This window comes from Entamoeba invadens, assembly GCF_000330505.1.
Source record: "Entamoeba invadens IP1 unplaced genomic scaffold scaff_1105074724785, whole genome shotgun sequence".
In the NCBI taxonomy this organism is placed as follows: Eukaryota; Evosea; order Mastigamoebida; family Endamoebidae; genus Entamoeba; species Entamoeba invadens.
Genome location: NW_004191902.1, coordinates 224,909 through 243,235, shown reverse-complemented (window position 1 = coordinate 243,235; position 18,327 = coordinate 224,909). Strand labels below are relative to the sequence as shown.

The 18,327-nt window shown below is 31.3% G+C and overlaps 7 protein-coding genes across 7 annotated transcripts; 4 read left to right on the top strand and 3 right to left on the bottom strand.

The window, feature by feature from the left end:
• Positions 1–5,786: 5,786 nt before the first annotated feature.
• Positions 5,787–8,516, bottom strand: EIN_162560 (hypothetical protein; the record flags this gene model as incomplete). The annotated part of the gene is made up of 1 exon (XM_004185910.1): positions 5,787–8,516. One exon carries the CDS (start codon positions 8,514–8,516, stop codon positions 5,787–5,789), a length of 2,730 nt encoding a protein of 909 aa, XP_004185958.1.
• A 1,271-nt stretch (positions 8,517–9,787) lies between these two features.
• On the top strand, positions 9,788–10,267 carry EIN_162550 (hypothetical protein; the record flags this gene model as incomplete). The annotated part of the gene is made up of 1 exon (XM_004185909.1): positions 9,788–10,267. One exon carries the CDS (start codon positions 9,788–9,790, stop codon positions 10,265–10,267), a length of 480 nt encoding a protein of 159 aa, XP_004185957.1.
• A 495-nt stretch (positions 10,268–10,762) lies between these two features.
• On the top strand, positions 10,763–13,021 carry EIN_162540 (hypothetical protein; the record flags this gene model as incomplete). Its single annotated transcript, XM_004185908.1, has 1 exon — positions 10,763–13,021. The coding sequence occupies one exon, from the start codon at positions 10,763–10,765 to the stop codon at positions 13,019–13,021; it is 2,259 nt and encodes a 752-aa protein (XP_004185956.1).
• A 217-nt stretch (positions 13,022–13,238) lies between these two features.
• Positions 13,239–13,885, top strand: EIN_162530 (translation machinery-associated protein, putative; the record flags this gene model as incomplete). The annotated part of the gene is made up of 2 exons (XM_004185907.1): positions 13,239–13,494; positions 13,590–13,885. The coding sequence occupies 2 exons, from the start codon at positions 13,239–13,241 to the stop codon at positions 13,883–13,885; spliced, it is 552 nt and encodes a 183-aa protein (XP_004185955.1).
• A 489-nt stretch (positions 13,886–14,374) lies between these two features.
• Positions 14,375–15,028, top strand: EIN_162520 (hypothetical protein; the record flags this gene model as incomplete). Its single annotated transcript, XM_004185906.1, has 1 exon — positions 14,375–15,028. One exon carries the CDS (start codon positions 14,375–14,377, stop codon positions 15,026–15,028), a length of 654 nt encoding a protein of 217 aa, XP_004185954.1.
• Positions 15,029–15,521: 493 nt separating this feature from the next.
• EIN_162510 (hypothetical protein) lies at positions 15,522–15,875 on the bottom strand (the record flags this gene model as incomplete). Its single annotated transcript, XM_004185905.1, has 1 exon — positions 15,522–15,875. The coding sequence occupies one exon, from the start codon at positions 15,873–15,875 to the stop codon at positions 15,522–15,524; it is 354 nt and encodes a 117-aa protein (XP_004185953.1).
• A 1,710-nt stretch (positions 15,876–17,585) lies between these two features.
• On the bottom strand, positions 17,586–18,227 carry EIN_162500 (hypothetical protein; the record flags this gene model as incomplete). The annotated part of the gene is made up of 1 exon (XM_004185904.1): positions 17,586–18,227. One exon carries the CDS (start codon positions 18,225–18,227, stop codon positions 17,586–17,588), a length of 642 nt encoding a protein of 213 aa, XP_004185952.1.
• Positions 18,228–18,327: the final 100 nt, after the last annotated feature.

The window sequence follows — 18,327 nt, the reverse complement described above, 5'->3', positions numbered from 1 at the left end:
TATCATAATATTATATATTAATGTTCATTCTGAATTGTGTTTTACAAATATGTTGGCATGATATGAACATCGTATAATAATCTCAATACATAACAACTCATGTTCATATCATTTTAATAAAATAATAAAAAGCTCAAAAAGCGCGTCTTTTGCGTGTGTTATATAACATATTGTAATATATACATGTTCTAAAAATAGAACAACTAAAACTTAAAAAGGTAGATTACCTGACGTTCCCATCTGTGTGAACATAATGGTACTAAACAGGCTCTAAGCATCTTTACTTCCGTGTTCAGATGGGAACGGGTGTATCCTACTTGATATGAACCTACCGAAAGTAGAAACATGAGAAGATAGACTATCTGAAAAGAAAAGCATAAAAAATCGAATATATGAATGAAATGAATAACGAGTGATAATAAAACAGTTATGACTATCATAATATTATATATTAATGTTCATTCTGAATTGTGTTTTACAAATATGTTGGCATGATATGAACATCGTATAATAATCTCAATACATAACAACTCATGTTCATATCATTTTAATAAAATAATAAAAAGCTCAAAAAGCGCGTCTTTTGCGTGTGTTATATAACATATTGTAATATATACATGTTCTAAAAATAGAACAACTAAAACTTAAAAAGGTAGATTACCTGACGTTCCCATCTGTGTGAACATAATGGTACTAAACAGGCTCTAAGCATCTTTACTTCCGTGTTCAGATGGGAACGGGTGTATCCTACTTGATATGAACCTACCGAAAGTAGAAACATGAGAAGATAGACTATCTGAAAAGAAAAGCATAAAAAATCGAATATATGAATGAAATGAATAACGAGTGATAATAAAACAGTTATGACTATCATAATATTATATATTAATGTTCATTCTGAATTGTGTTTTACAAATATGTTGGCATGATATGAACATCGTATAATAATCTCAATACATAACAACTCATGTTCATATCATTTTAATAAAATAATAAAAAGCTCAAAAAGCGCGTCTTTTGCGTGTGTTATATAACATATTGTAATATATACATGTTCTAAAAATAGAACAACTAAAACTTAAAAAGGTAGATTACCTGACGTTCCCATCTGTGTGAACATAATGGTACTAAACAGGCTCTAAGCATCTTTACTTCCGTGTTCAGATGGGAACGGGTGTATCCTACTTGATATGAACCTACCGAAAGTAGAAACATGAGAAGATAGACTATCTGAAAAGAAAAGCATAAAAAATCGAATATATGAATGAAATGAATAACGAGTGATAATAAAACAGTTATGACTATCATAATATTATATATTAATGTTCATTCTGAATTGTGTTTTACAAATATGTTGGCATGATATGAACATCGTATAATAATCTCAATACATAACAACTCATGTTCATATCATTTTAATAAAATAATAAAAAGCTCAAAAAGCGCGTCTTTTGCGTGTGTTATATAACATATTGTAATATATACATGTTCTAAAAATAGAACAACTAAAACTTAAAAAGGTAGATTACCTGACGTTCCCATCTGTGTGAACATAATGGTACTAAACAGGCTCTAAGCATCTTTACTTCCGTGTTCAGATGGGAACGGGTGTATCCTACTTGATATGAACCTACCGAAAGTAGAAACATGAGAAGATAGACTATCTGAAAAGAAAAGCATAAAAAATCGAATATATGAATGAAATGAATAACGAGTGATAATAAAACAGTTATGACTATCATAATATTATATATTAATGTTCATTCTGAATTGTGTTTTACAAATATGTTGGCATGATATGAACATCGTATAATAATCTCAATACATAACAACTCATGTTCATATCATTTTAATAAAATAATAAAAAGCTCAAAAAGCGCGTCTTTTGCGTGTGTTATATAACATATTGTAATATATACATGTTCTAAAAATAGAACAACTAAAACTTAAAAAGGTAGATTACCTGACGTTCCCATCTGTGTGAACATAATGGTACTAAACAGGCTCTAAGCATCTTTACTTCCGTGTTCAGATGGGAACGGGTGTATCCTACTTGATATGAACCTACCGAAAGTAGAAACATGAGAAGATAGACTATCTGAAAAGAAAAGCATAAAAATCGAATATATGAATGAAATGAATAACGAGTGATAATAAAACAGTTATGACTATCATAATATTATATATTAATGTTCATTCTGAATTGTGTTTTACAAATATGTTGGCATGATATGAACATCGTATAATAATCTCAATACATAACAACTCATGTTCATATCATTTTAATAAAATAATAAAAAGCTCAAAAAGCGCGTCTTTTGCGTGTGTTATATAACATATTGTAATATATACATGTTCTAAAAATAGAACAACTAAAACTTAAAAAGGTAGATTACCTGACGTTCCCATCTGTGTGAACATAATGGTACTAAACAGGCTCTAAGCATCTTTACTTCCGTGTTCAGATGGGAACGGGTGTATCCTACTTGATATGAACCTACCGAAAGTAGAAACATGAGAAGATAGACTATCTGAAAAGAAAAGCATAAAAAATCGAATATATATTTTTTATACAATCTATTACTTAACATTTTTTGACAATTATATCATATATAAATGATTATTGTTTTATTTCTCACATAATATTATTATTTACGTGTTGTTATAAAATGATTATTGTAAAAAATTTTATTAAATTGTTTTTCTAACCATATTTGAATATCAGGTTTTTTTACATTTTTCAAATACATTTATTCAAATCATTTGTTTGTTAATATTAAATATTTTAAACAATAACAATTGATTTTAATTATTTTTGGACAACATATGCAATTTTTTGAATTTTCGCCTTTTTTCCAATTTCACAGATTATTTTTATTTTGTTTGACCACAACTCAACATTTTGCAAAACAAATTTAAAGTTGTTGGTCAAATCGCACAACTACATTTGACCAAATATCAGTCAGAGACCAAATAATTGTTCAGGAGGGCAACTGAACATATAAATTTACAACTGAATCCTATACTTACTCTTAGATTACTAAAAATAGCTTTTAATAATCTAAATATGGATGATCAACAATTTTACCCCCAAAAATATTATAAATTGTTGGATCTATTCTGAATCGGCATCCTGAAATAAAATAATAAAAGTAAAACAAACAAAAATCGATCTTTAAAACTGTATATTCACACGAAGAAAAACATTCACGTAATTGATTGCGACAATTCGCTGCATCTTTTTTATAATGCCGACTTCACATCTCAAATATGTGAAATTCGTGAAGTTGATGTTAATGAATACTTGACTGGCAACTTCAATGTTTTTGAAGAAAATACTGGTAAAGAAGAACTCTGTCTTGATTTTGGTACAACTTTTTGTCAAGAAGACTTAAAAATTATTGATGATACAAATGATGTAAATATAATATTGTTAACACAAAAAAATCGAAAAGAAAAACGAAATATGTAAAGACTTATATGTATTAAATTTAATCATCAAAAAGTTGTAATCGTCTTGAAATGAGACACTCAATATTAATTCAATGAACATTTTTAATGTTAAATTTAATTTTATTTCATTTGTTATTTTTATTGAATTTTTATTTTTAATTATTCCTTTTGTTCATGGAACAATAAAAAAATTTAACCAATCAATTGGCATTTTTAAAAACACTGTGTTTAGGATTCAGTTGTGTTTTTATATGTTCAGTTACATACCTGTAAGAAGAAAAATAAATAGTTTTAAAACCTTAATCAAGAACTATTTTTAAAAAAAGAAATGGGTTTCTTAGCATTATTTGGTGTATTTTTTTCACTTTTTTTCAATAGTCATCTCCAAGCTAATTAACGGGAAATACATCTTTCTTACAATTACAGTCATTATTCGATATAAGGGAATATAGGGTACCAATGTTATTCGATATAAGGGAAAAAATGAGGAATTATAATAATACCTTGGTTTGTTTTTTGTCACAAAAATATTTTTTTGATTATTAATTTTTTTTCTAACCAAAATAAACACTTTGCCTATATCTTGAAAACAATTGGCAATTATTTTTATCTTAAAGAAATAATAAATTTCATAATAAATCAAAAAACAAAGACAAGTATATTAACATAATAAATAAAACTTTTGTATCTAACTTTGTTTCGACTTAAAAACTTCAAATAAATCTGTTAAATCATTAAGTTTTAATGCAATCCAAATGTGTTAAAACAAGAACATCATTGATGTTACGAGACAAAATAAAAATTATTGAATTAATTGATCCTTATCAAAATTCACAAAAAGTAATCAAAGTTGTCGGACAACAACTGAAAATAGTAATTTCTCCAAAGCAAGTTTATCATTTGCCTTCAATTTCTAAAGAAACATTGATAATTTTTTATCCTCGTATTAACGAATAAGAAAACCACAGAAGCTGGAACTTGAGGAAGCAATGATCAATTGGTTTCATGAAGTTCGTAAAGCGGGAATACCAATTGATTATTATATGTTGTCAAGGTAAGTATACTTTTTGAAAGAATGCAAATACATTCATTGTATTATTTCAATAAAAAAATTACTTGTTTATTTATTTTTATTATAATTATAATATTATGTTTATTTTAATTAAAAATGTTTAATTAAAATATAATAAAACATAGTTTTTATATTATTTTAATTGACTTTTTAACTTTGTGACAAATTAATCCAATTATTACCATTTTTGGGTTTTTAAATTGAAATAACCAACAAAAAGCAAACACATAAATTTCTTTTTTTTTATTTTTTTTTCTATTATTTGATATAAGGGCTTCCTCTTATTTTTCTCCCTTATATCGAATATTGACTGTATTTGGTCTCTGATAATTATTTGGTCAACTGTATATACACATTTGTAAATTGAAATGTTGTTGTTTATGTTAATTAGTAACTAAATATCAATTTCATTATTTTTTATATTAAATTTAAATCAAACATACAGGGAGGATAAAAAACCGCTTCCTATCGATTTAATAGTTATAAATAATAACATTATAATAAAAACTATGATACAAATTACCACCTTGGACAGAAAAAAGTCTCCACGAGGCATATTCAGTATTCATGGTAAACAGTACTATACATTTTATTATATTATTATTATTTATAACTATTAAATCGATAGGAAGCGGTTAAAAAGACGGAAGCGGTTTTTTAGCCCCCCTGTATTCTTTTTTCATATAAGAGAAAATGAAATAATGAGTTTAAAACAATTCATAAATATGAGCAAACATTTAATAATTTTGGGTTTTGATATCCTAGTTATTGTTGTGACAACACCATCAATGTGTCAATATTACGCAATACTATCGCTCTGTTATTTATTTTTTTTAAATGAAGACTCGACTTCAAAATTTTTTTTGGCATTTATTTTATCAGCTTTTAATAATAAAATGCACTTTTGGGAACATTCATGTGTTTTTCAGAAACATAAATCCCGTTATTTCAATTTTTACAGGATATTTTTTAATGCTTAAAAATTCTTTAAGTAAAAAAATATTTTTTGAAAATTGTTTTTCTTTTTTTTACTTGGAAAAAATTATTGAAATTTATAATCAAAAACTGATTCCCAAAAATAATAAACAAAATAAATGCAAAAATTTGGGACATTTCAGTACAAACTTTTGAAAAACAGTATAATTTAAAATTTACAACGAAATAATGTAATAATGAACACACGTTTATTTTAGAGTATTTTAACAACAACATAACATGATTATTAATTATAAAAATGAACAACATTAATATAAAAAATAGATTACATTGAATGGAATCGAAAATATGACTGATAAAATTTCCTCCATAACACTGGAGCACTTTTTTCGATATCATTCACGTTGAGCATTTTCTCCGATTTCTTATACGTTGGGTTAACAAACCTGAATCGGATATTTTCCTTATTGATGACGTTCCACAAGCTTTCTGCTTTACAGTTCATTTCTTCCTGTGAATTACACAAGAAATTCGCGAAATAACACGAGAAGCTTTGTTGAGCTATTTCCATCAAGAAGTTTTCGTTATATTCGAACTCCTTTGGAGCGACTCTCATGATTTGGAACACGCAGTCGATGAATTGTAAGAAGACTGGTGAGTACTCGTTCATGCTTTGCGTAGACACCAGATGTCTGCACCGGTCTTTAAATTTATGTCCGAATGCGATCCACTCCTTATCAATCAAAACCTGAAACCCTTCAATTGTTCTATAGAAGGGGTCGACTACAATTTCAATTAACGACGCTATTTGACTTGTTCTGTCCCATCCATCACTACAGTGGACAAGTAAAGTACTTCCTTGAATCATTCGATTGATAGCTATGACGGTTCCTTTCAGTATTTTACTGATGTGATACAACCACTTGCTATTCGCGACGATCTTCATCCCTTCCGTCATACTCACATGTGCATAAGAGATTCTCCGCATCGCAGAGAACAGTTGGTTATAGCTCTCTCGCATCTTGTGGATGTTATCAATGTCCAAAAAGACGACGTCGCTTCCCTCATAATACCGTGAGTCTTCATACCCCATCCCTTTAATCATATTCGCCGACGCACTCAACTTCGGCCGACAGTCGACAAACGTCATCTTCTGGCTTTCCGACATACCCCGTGCTATTTCAACTAATTTCTCGTCCGCAAAATTCCGCGTCGTCGTCAAGCCAACAAGGGGCTGAGCGCTTCGTAAGAGGTACATTTTCTTCTCATAATTCCACCAACTCATAGCGGGGATCCTCCCTTTACTTCTGAAGTTCACAATCTGTAAGATGTCTTCCGGCGTCATCTGTGATGGCAAAGCAATCCGTGAAGGGTAGCTTTTCACACCACTTTCATACAACGACAGACCCGCTTTTCTATAATTCATTCGTTCAAAGTCTTTCAAGTAATTTGGGCCTTCGTAAACTCCTTTAAAGTAAAAGACCTCCGTCATCGTCCGACGACTCACCGCTTTAATGACAATCTGCTCCAATTCGTCCGCCTTCTCCCCATCAAAGAACGCCAGCACAAAGCTGTGGAAGTTCTTGCACTTAACAATCACACACGAGAAGATCCCAACAGTCGGCAGTGCTATCTTTTCCTTCCGAATTTGGTAGAAGAGAGGTATCGGGATCTCAAAGCCCTCTTCTTTACACTTCCCATGAAATGAACTGAACAACCCATCAGACTCACTTGTACCAGACTGTCTTTGAACACGAAAGATGAGGCGCGCAGACGTTATAAGAATCGTCCCGGGAATGGGGTCCAACCCGGTACAGCATGTCGGGGGGCCGCAGTCGTATTTCGTGTGGATGTGGACGATATTAGAATAGACCATTACAAGCTGTTCATTCGGGAAATAGACCAAAGGGAGATTCCCAGGAGTTTTGGGAGTCTCATTAGCGTTTTTAAGAGTTAAAAATTTGGCTTCATTTTGAACGGTCGAGTCGAAGAGCATTTGCATCTCCTTGTTAATGGGTTGGATCCTCACGACGTCGGCACTGGTCAAGGCGACGTCTTTGATGTTAGAGGAGTTAGTCACGACGACGTCGTTGACTGTTAAACAGACGAAAGAGTTTAAAGCGCTTTGTATGTTAGGGAGAGTAGCGCCGGTTAAGGCTTGGACGGATAACTCGACGAATTCGCCGACGTTTTTAATGATGTTTTTCTTCTTTAATTTAGTGATAGCTTCGGAGACGTTTTGACTCTGCATTTGTTTCTTCACTTCATTGCGCAAGACTTTCTTCTTGTGTGGATTATACTCATGACAGCAATGTTCAAAGGTGGATTGACTCTCATTGGAAATAGCTTTAAATGCGTCTTTAATGATACCAGGGACATGACTCTTAGAAACACTCCGCATGAAGAATTTGCTCCACCACTCCGTCTCGATGTAATTTGGCGTTTTTAACATCAAAATTTCTTTATGTGAAATTTGGACGAAAATGTAATTTGAATTCTCCGGGACAGTCACACACGAGAGAAACGGAAGAGTCGCTTGGAAAAGAGGAAGGGAATATTCACTTGGTGAGTGATACATATAAAAGATGTTCGACTCAGAAAGCACTGCAAAGGCCTTTGTGAAGGGGTCTTCATACCTCGACAAACTACTTTTGACTTCGAGGAAGCCTTGATGGATGACTTTGAGTGTTATATAAGACGGTTCGAAGGAATCAAATAAATAACTTGACTTCTCGATTTCCGCTTGAACTTGGTCAAAGGCTAAAATCTGGTGCGTAGAATTCTGTAAGAAACTGATGGAACTCTCTAAGGAAGTCTTAGAAGAAAGAGCTACACTTTGGTTTTGCTCTTTAAATACTATAAGACGAACAGGTGTGATCCGCTGAAGGGATATTAAGTACTTCACATACTCATCCCATCGTCGGTATATGGTCCACATTAATTCTATAGACGAGACAGAGACTTTTAATAGAGCTATACCATCAACTACTTCAGTCGATAAAATCCGAAGAGTATAGAAATTCTCCGCCTCGTCGGGGAACACCTCTAAACTCATTTCTTTTTTAGTTTCTTGAGTAAGCGATTTGTTTGTATTTGTAACTTCTCTCAGTTAAGTCGTGGGTGTCTTCGTTTGGTAATTTAATTACTATTTTGAAAAGTATAATAATGACTTTTTTTACTAGAAAAACGGGATTTGAGAAAGATTTTTTATAATAAAAGTAAAAAATTGTTTCTTATTTTTTAATTCAAACGTTTTCTTCAACAATTTCGTTCAAGAAAATACTTCCAAAAATAAACGATATTTTTTAGGTTTGAAATAGTTTAGTTATCTATTTTTTGTAATTTGTAAAGTGAAAAAACAATTGTAATTCGGCATTTTAATCAGTTTGTTACTAAATGTTCGTGTTTGTATAATAATTTTTTACCAAAATTAATACATTGCCACATTTATTGTAAATTATCTGACATTTTTATCAAAATCTTTTATTTGATATAATAATTAATTATAATATATAATAACTTATACTAACAATTTTTATTATTATTTAATTAACAAATTATTAATATTATTTAACAAATTTAACTTATAGTTTAGAATAACAATTCATTTATCAAAAAATAACATTTTTATAACATTTATATTGTATTTTGAATCATTACAATTAGAACTTAAAATAAAACTTCAAAGAGACACTTTTTTAATTTCAAAAAATAAAATGTGAATAAATTGTAAAAAAAAGACTATTTTAAAAGTTTTTTTATGACTAAATCTTCTCCAGAGACATTATTATATCAATAATAAAAAAACTATAAATAATAAATTCATGTTAGTCTACAAATAGCTCTTTTTTCATGATAAAAAAAATGACAAATTGTGATTTATTTCCTTTTTAAAGTATTTTTGGGAATAAAAAAAACAAAAACTAATAAAAAAATAACATAAAATTAGCAAAATATAATATTTTTAATTATTAAATAATAATAAATTATGAATATTCCCAAAAATGTTTTTAATTCAAAAAACACATTTGATTGCAACATTTTAAAGTAATACTATTTAACATCAAATTATATTATTTTTAACAAAAGTAATAATAAAAAGTATTAAAAAAAGCTATACAAATAGCAATAAACGCCTAATTAAAGGAAGTAAAAAAAGCGGAGTGTTTTAGTCTTTTTCAGACTCAACAGACAAGCCCAAACCCCGTTTGATAGGATACTTTCCACGTGAAATCCGAAAATTCGTTCAATTAGAATTTATTCCTTGACTCAGAAAACGCCTTTGAAGGTGACGATTTTTCAAGAACTGTATTAAATAGTTAAGGAATGGTAGTTGTCAACAACGCTCAATGCTCCACTGCGATGAAAATCTTTGTTTTAGTCTGGGTAGTCCTTTCCGGTCTTTTAATGGTAGCGACTGGTATTACTCACTTTTGTACCAACGACTTCACAAAATATCGGTTCCCGACAAAGAAACACAACAACTTGATAAAAAGTCAAGGTGGGCTCTCATTAGTCTTCGAGGCTTTAGTTCTTATAGTCTTTGGTATCATCTTTGTTGCTCTCCCTTTCTTCTCTTTCTTCGGAAAGTTCAAGTTCATTGTGACTATTAAAGTCGCTTACAACAGAGCTACACTCATCGTTTTCTACTTGGTCGGAGGTCTTATTATATTCCCTATGTGCGGTATTATGGGATTCCTTGTGGCTATCCTCTTCTGGCTCTCAACTCTCGTCATTATCGTTTCTTTCTTCTTCTCTGCTTCTATCGTCTTCAGGGAGGACACAAGCTCAAGCGACGGAAAATAATGGGATGCAATTTCGTATGTTCAGTTAAAACAATACTTTTTGTGGTAATACTATAAATAGTATTATTTTATATTACATTTTTACTATATAATGATAATTGTCGTTTTATGAATTATCTTCGAATTAGAGATAAATTAGATTATTAATATTATTAATATATTATTAACCGAATACTAATATATTTATTATCATAATAAAATAATTAATATATTAAATATTATTAATATTTAATATATTAGTAATAAAATAATAATAAAATTATTAAAAATATAATTATTATAATAATAAAATATTTAATATATTAGTAATAAAATAATAATATAATAAACTAAATTACAATAAATAATATTATATATTATATATTATGATATAATAATTTTATTATTATCAATAATAAAATAAACATTATTAACAGTTTGGTTAAGATCGTTGACTGAGAAAAACAACTAGAAAAAATTCAAAGAAAATAGAAAGAAAATATCATCTGAATAATTGATGAGGCGGACATCCTTATTTGGTGACAAAAAACCCGAGAGAGACGAGAACGAGTACTCTCCAGTTCTCAGTAAGTATCAATTAATAACAGAGAAGTACAGTGGATGTGGAGAAATGCTGATTCCATGTTCAGTAGCTGCAGAGGTGTGCCGGATTGGCTTTATAATCTCTTCCAGTTTTGATAAGGAAAATAAAGAAGTTTCTGAGATGAAAGAAACGTTTGAAATGGTGAATAACTCAATGAACACAATTCGATACACTTTAGACGAACAACGACGCGTCCGAACACTGATGGGCATCTTCTGCGACATTTTGGATATCATCGACAATTGCAAAAACAAAGAAGACGAGAAAACACGTCCCTTCGAACTCAAAAAAGCGAAGACGGAAAATTTGAAAGAGACGCTCAAGAATTTTGGGAGACAAAATTCGGAGAACGTCGGGAAACAAGTGAACAAGTTTGAAGGAGAAATCATCGAATTTAACACCCCGAAAATCACGTATTTGCTCTCCCTTGCAACACAGTATTTCGTCCGACCTTTTCCAACACTTCAACTGATCTTCGCGCAGTTAAAAACCCAATTGGGACTAAATAAAAATTATGTGGATAACTCGTTACTGACGTTTTGTGATTGTGCGAGTCGAATAATGTCAAGTTCTGTGAGTGGGACTCAATTTGAAAAATCACTCCTTGTCGGTCTGCAGGGAATGGTAAATTACTTGAATATTGATTTGGGTGTTCGTAACACGCCTCGACTGAAGTCGTTGGAACTCTTTTCAACCTTTTCCGAAATGCAGAAGAAAGAGAACTTCGAATGGATGGAGAGCATCATCAAAAACATGTACGACTTTTTTTACACGGACGTCCGTGCTACGATCTCATTTTATGACGTTTTGGAGGCAAATGACTGCGATTTGTTTCTCTCATTGACGCAAACAGACGCGCTGCAGAAGATCGCCAATTTTTTGGACGCAATGGAAGGCGTTTGCAGCTTTGTTGAAATGATCATCTCAATCTTTGGGAAAAACACATTCAAGAGAATGCCCTATTTTTTGAAGGAACTTGTGGAATTGAACAACTGCCTCATATGTATAATAACTGCTGTCACTGCAAACATGTTTGCTCGTATTGCGAGTGACAAGAACAACTCTGCGCAACTTCGGCTTGCGAATATCACACTGGCAATATCGCTCAAAACCATCGTTAAGGATTTACTTCCCTTCACTGAAAAGTTCAAGAACGACGATGGACAGCTGACTAACGTCTTTTCAAAGGCGCTGGACATCGAAAACAAAGATGAAGTGATTGAGATGACGGAATTAAAAAAAGTGAAAGACCTCAACGACAAGTTCGAACTTGTTTCGTACACTTGCGAGAAGGAACAAATTTTATACATCAAAAGTACTATTCGGTCAATTTTGGAGCAGCGGAGTTTAACACCACAGGAAGTCTCCGAGGCCCAAGCGTGTGGTGTGTATCTTCGACTCTATAGCGGGTGTGATAATGAAGCTCAAGAACTTCTTACAAGTCTCGACGAAGTGACGATATCGTATGACTTCTTTGGATTTATCCCACACATCCTCCTCTTTGTTCGTGGCATCTCGCCATTTTTCAACCAAACGCCGAAAGCACAACTTGCGCTTGTACCCTCGGCGCTTGGCAATTTTGACAAGACCCGGTTTGTGTTGGACGAGAACACAGAGACGTTTGAGTGGCGAGAATGCTTCAATGTTGATGCCTCAATGAACAACATATGTTGGGCAAATGTCGTCAGTTTGTTGAACGTCCATGCGTTCCAAATGGTTGAGTACACCACTTTAGATCGGATGAGTTTTGTCTCCAACGAGGAGGTGCGGAGTTTTGAGAGTCTCAACATTGAAGACGTGTATGGTTCCCGTATTTCTGCGCGCCTTAAACGTATTTTCGTTCCGGCAAAGTTCTCAAAAATCTTTCGAGATTATTTTGCGGAAGCGATCTTGCCACTCATCAAATTGTCGTTCACCTCCGTCATTTTTGACAAGTACAAAAACGCAAAGGAAATTCTCGAGAAAAACTATTTGGATGGTTTACTTCCTATTAATTATAGTTTACCGCCCATCAAAACGAAAAGCGATCTCAAACAATTGATTATCCAGATTGTCCACAAGTTCAGATCAGACGAGAAGTACATCAATGACGAAAATGTGTGGAAAGAGATGCTATCAACTCGTTATTTTTCTTCAGCAATGAAAGGTGTAAATTTTGAAGAATTGTTTTAATGTAATTCATTTTGTAGTTCAAATGACTTTTATTACATAATCTTTCATTTTAATCAGATTTTATAATGGAACAATTACAAAGAAATAATTAAAAAGAAAAAAATACATTTTGAATAACACAATCAAAAAAATGGATAAATTAATAGTATAAATACCATAAAATTATAGTTTCAACAAAGACCTATAAAAATAAAAAAAAAACTAAGAAGTAATTCAAATGTTTGCTAAATTCAAGCGAAACGATTTTGGACCGTTGAAGCAAATGAAAGCTACGCTCGCAAAACACGCCAAGGCTAAAATCAAAGAACTTTATCCGGGCCTTCCTATTGACACTATATTTCCAAAAGACGTTCCCATTAATTGCGCGAACTCAAAATTGGACCACTCAACGGCTATGTTAGTTAATGACAAAGTCTACTTTTTCCAACACAAATCAGACGTGTTCGTTCCGACATTATATCTCGCCATGTCATGTTTGTTCTCACTTTTTTGTTCCACCACATTATTTTGTTATTCAAATGTTATATATAACATTTTAACAGCACCAAAAATGTTATTTGACCCCAAGACCCCGAGATGATGACAAAAGTCCAGGTAGATACTGGAGCAATCAAACACCTTCTTGCTGGGAGTGATGTGATGGCTCCGGGGCTTCTTTCCAAAGGCGCGAAACTCGATGATGGCATTAAAGAAGGGGAGTTTGTGTTGATCATGGCCGAAGGGAAACAGAACCCAATAGCAATTGGACAGATGAAACTGTCCTCAGATGATATCAAAAAGGTCAAAACAGGCGTTGCCATTGCAATGTACCAATTTGCAGGCGATGGAATGTGGATGGACTGCATCGAACACTACGAGGAGTGAATTGACTAGGAACTATAGTGATATAGTTATTTTATTATCAATTTATAGTTAATAACAAATTCTATTTATCTAATTTACTAGTACTAGATATAAACTATTCTAAGGTATTGTTAAATGAATTACATTAAATAGTATTTAAAAATAGATTCAAACTGAATTCCTCATTAAATGTAAGGTATCTTATCATGGCATTTGTACTGAAAAGTGATTTATGTGTCTGAATAGTTATTTTAATAATAAAAAACAATTAAAGAATAGCATTTGTTATCAATAGTTTTGTACTATTTTTTGATGAGTAAAGAAGCTGAAATATTATTATAATTCATAGTAAAATAGAATTATAAATATACTAATATCAATTAAAATAAAAATAGAATTCAATTCTATAGTCTTTGAACAATAATTATAATAATATTAATTATAATTAATAGTTAATATACTGATGTGCTTAATAGTTCGAAATTCATGAGTGAACGAAAATAATAGACTATGGTGTGTGGAGCTGAAAGTTTTGCTCGGATGGTGTGTACAATAGTCTTTATAGCACCTCTGATTTTTCTTGGGGTGTTGTTATTGTCAGTAGGTATAGTAACACTGCCGTCTACGTATATACTTAAAGATACATATAATGACTATCCAAATACATTTAATGAACTTAATTTTGTTTATCGAGTTGGGTCATCATTTGGGTATATTGCAATTATTATGTGTGTGTTGTATATCGTGTTTTGGATGTTTACATTATATCCAGGAGGTGGCGTGTTTGTCATTTGGTATTGTGTAGTACCTCTTATAGGTGCTGTAGTCTTCTGTGTAATTGGGAGTATGGTCATTCACAAAGATAAGAGTATTGGAGTGTATAAAGAGTCCAATTCTAATTATACATTTTATGAAGAAGAGTTGGCTCAATATGAAATTAATGAAATTTGTTGTTTTGATGAAGATAGAACATTGTCTAGAGTGTGTAGTGTAGACCCTTATTTATATCCAGAATCATGTGATAAGTCTCTTAAAAAAATACACTCGCATGTTAAAACAGTTGGTGCTATGACTATATGTGGTGTATTAGGTTCTCTTTTAATATCTATAGGTAGTGCTGTTGGTTCTGTGTTATCAATATGGCTTAAATATGATATTAATTAATAGAGTCATTACCATAGTTTATTTTAACAAATAAATAAATTAGAAGTTAACTTATGATTTTATTATTATTTATTTAATGGAATGTTTTTTTGTATGCTTAATTTCAACGGTAATGACTGCTGAGTATTTAAATGTTATGTCTATTGATAAGCAATACCATTCTATCTATTTTTATTGGAACAAGTAATTAAAATAAATTAAAATGAAACTTCCACCAGACTTGTAATCTGAAAAATAAAATTTTTAAGATAGTTAAAAAAGAAGAAGAAAGAATAATACTTAAAATAGGTTTGAACATGAAGTTCTATTATTAGTTCAAGTTCTATTTATATTATATATTTAATTGAACATATTATAAATAATAATAACCCAATTTTAGAACAGAATTCAGATAACTAACTGTAATATAATGAAGTCCAGTGAGTTATATGAAAATGGTTAAAAAGGATATAATGAATAATATAATAATTAACTCTATTTTATTCAACAATCTTCACGCGTCCAGAAATCCAAAAGTTGTTCTCTGATGATCACACTGTCTGACCCAATATTGTAAAGTACTTGGGCAAAGTTTGGCGAAATGTTCTGGTTGCATTTTTTGTAAAAAGATAGTTGCGTGAGTCAACCCAAGTTCATCAGCTTTTTTGACTGCCTCTGCTTTCAATTTGTTGTCCCACCGTTTTTTAGTCTTTCGGACATTCTTTTTAGATGTCCGTGGTTTCTTTTGATTCACTGGTGACGATGAAACCTTTTCTTTATAAGAGAGAGAAAATAAAACTTCATAGAGACTTTTATCTGTTGGAGTGAATGTGGACATCTTAGGTGGACTATTAACAAGTTCAATCATTTAAATAAGAGCCGAAAACATTATTCTAAAACGAGAACAAAAGGGATAAATTAGTTTTTCATGTTAAAAATAGGTATAATGTTATTATGCTGTTTCTATTGTTGTCCCTTTTCAGTTTTATTTCGTTGGTTAGAGCAAAGATCATTAAAGAAATGGGAAGTCTTTCATATTTGGTTTTATTTCAAAAGAAAGAAGAGAAAGATCCAAGACAAAAACAAGAACGTCGACAAATTTATTTTTCAAAAGGTAACAATTGTTTTCTCAATTCTCTTCATTATTTTTATTGTTACACGTTTGAAACGTTTGCTGATGTCATCAAATATCCAAAAGGATTCCTTGATATTCCCAATTGTATTCGAATAATCACAAAGGCTTACGATAATTATTTATCTAATAAATAAAACTTTCAAAAAGGTTTTTAATTTGGCATTTTAATAATTCGTTTTTACGAAACGTTCACCTTTTAACTAACTTATTTTTATATGAAAAAGGAACAACAAGATGATAATTCGTCACTGATATGTGATACATCGGGAAGATCATTGCTTATTAAGTTTTTCATGAAATGCCATTTGAACAAATCAGATAAGATTAAAAAGGAATGTACTTTATATTATTACATGTGGTCAAAAAAGCCATTTAAAATACATAATGATTAGATTAACAAAGTTGATTAGGTTTTAACCATCAACAATGATGTTTTAGATCACTCAAGAAATTACAGTAGGGCCATTAAACCTTCGCCCAGGAAATTAACCTTAGCCCATAGAAAAACTAATTATTTTTTATTGTTATATTAAAATAATAAACTATATCTAAATAAAAGTCAATTTTCTTAAATATTTGTTTTTTAGTAAAAACCCGTGTTTTTAAAGAAAAATATAGTAATTTCTTTGGGCTAAAGTACATTTCCTGGGCTAAGGTTCATTTTCCCTACTGTACAATTGATTTTTTATTTTTTATGGGAAAGTAGAAAAAAATTGAATCAAATTTTAAGTGCAAACAACGTCAACGTGTTTACTATTACAAAAACAAAAGAACTGTAGTTTGGTTGTTTGTTTTATCATTGAAATATAATTAAAATTAAAAGTAAAATTAAAATTAAAAGAAGATGTAAAGAAATACTGTTTTAGACAATTCGTATATTTAAAAAATGAAAAAAATATATTTTTTAAAAACAATGAAATCTCCATTTCTTCTGTTTAGTTGGTTGTGACCAAATAACCGCAAAAATAATGTTTGGTAAATGACATGGACTGAAACCTATATGTATAGTTTAATTGAATTATAATAAACTATATGAAAATGAATGGTCAAAATAAGGTGTCTTTAAGATTAAAACGCATAACAACAATATAAATGAAAATTGTGTTTTTATTTTAGATCATAAAGGATTTTTTATTCAATTTTTACACTCAAAAAAGGAATTTGAACACAGACAAAATTGACAAACGATACGTTGTCCGGTGTTTCACAGCACAAGATAAGTAGATGTATTGTGAAGTTCGGTTGGTTGTTGTTCTTTTTGTATAATCTGCAATGGATTTTTGAACAATTTGATCTTTTTAGCCTTTTGAATTGTTTTTCGACACTAAAACTTGTGTATTGAAAACATCGATTGTTGTTCAAAGATCGATGGGAACAACTAAGTGACCAAAACCAAATCGTGAATATCTGATTATGTTTAAACACACAATATGTGAAAATAGTTCACTTCGCATTTTTCCACCTCTGATACCCATTGACCGATGCAACGAAATTTGAGATGATCTGCCGAGAGATCCGCTTGAGAATGTGATTCCCAAACGCGTTTTTCGGAACCCAACCTGCCTGCATGTCCATGTTTATTACAGCAATTGTACTTACATTACTAACTTCGTTAACTTTTGAAGCTACTACACTTGACGGCCTGAAGCACACCTTAATGTTGCCCTGGTGCACCTCTTCGTTTTCAATGCTGATTATTGTTGCCGCGCAAATCGATTTATCTTCGTTGATCTCGCGTTTGAGGCTGACGACAGCTTCTCGCGGCTTAAAGTGGAAAATGCTCGAAATTAATCTGAGCTGCGTCTCATTTTGTGCCGTGTCGCAAAAGTCCTGTGCTTTCATCTCGAATAATCCTTTCTCTGAGAGGTACTTGTTGTCGCTCAGAACCTGAAAGACCTCTTCGGGTGTGGCTTTACCGAGCTGGCACTCCATTCGGACAAGGAGCGCCTTGTCTTTTGTTTTTCTCATCTCGCCAAAGTAAATTGAGTGTGTTTGCTTTTTCTCAATTAATGTCCACTCTTGCTCCGTCTTTACATCTTTCTTGACCTCGGCTGGTACCTTGGTCACTCCCATTGCGTAGCTCATTTCGCAAGTTCGATGCTTTTCATGTCATTTTTGCTTCTTAAAAGTACTTTCGTTCCGCTAGTTTTAATCTCGTGAATAATGACAAATTATTAAAATGTGA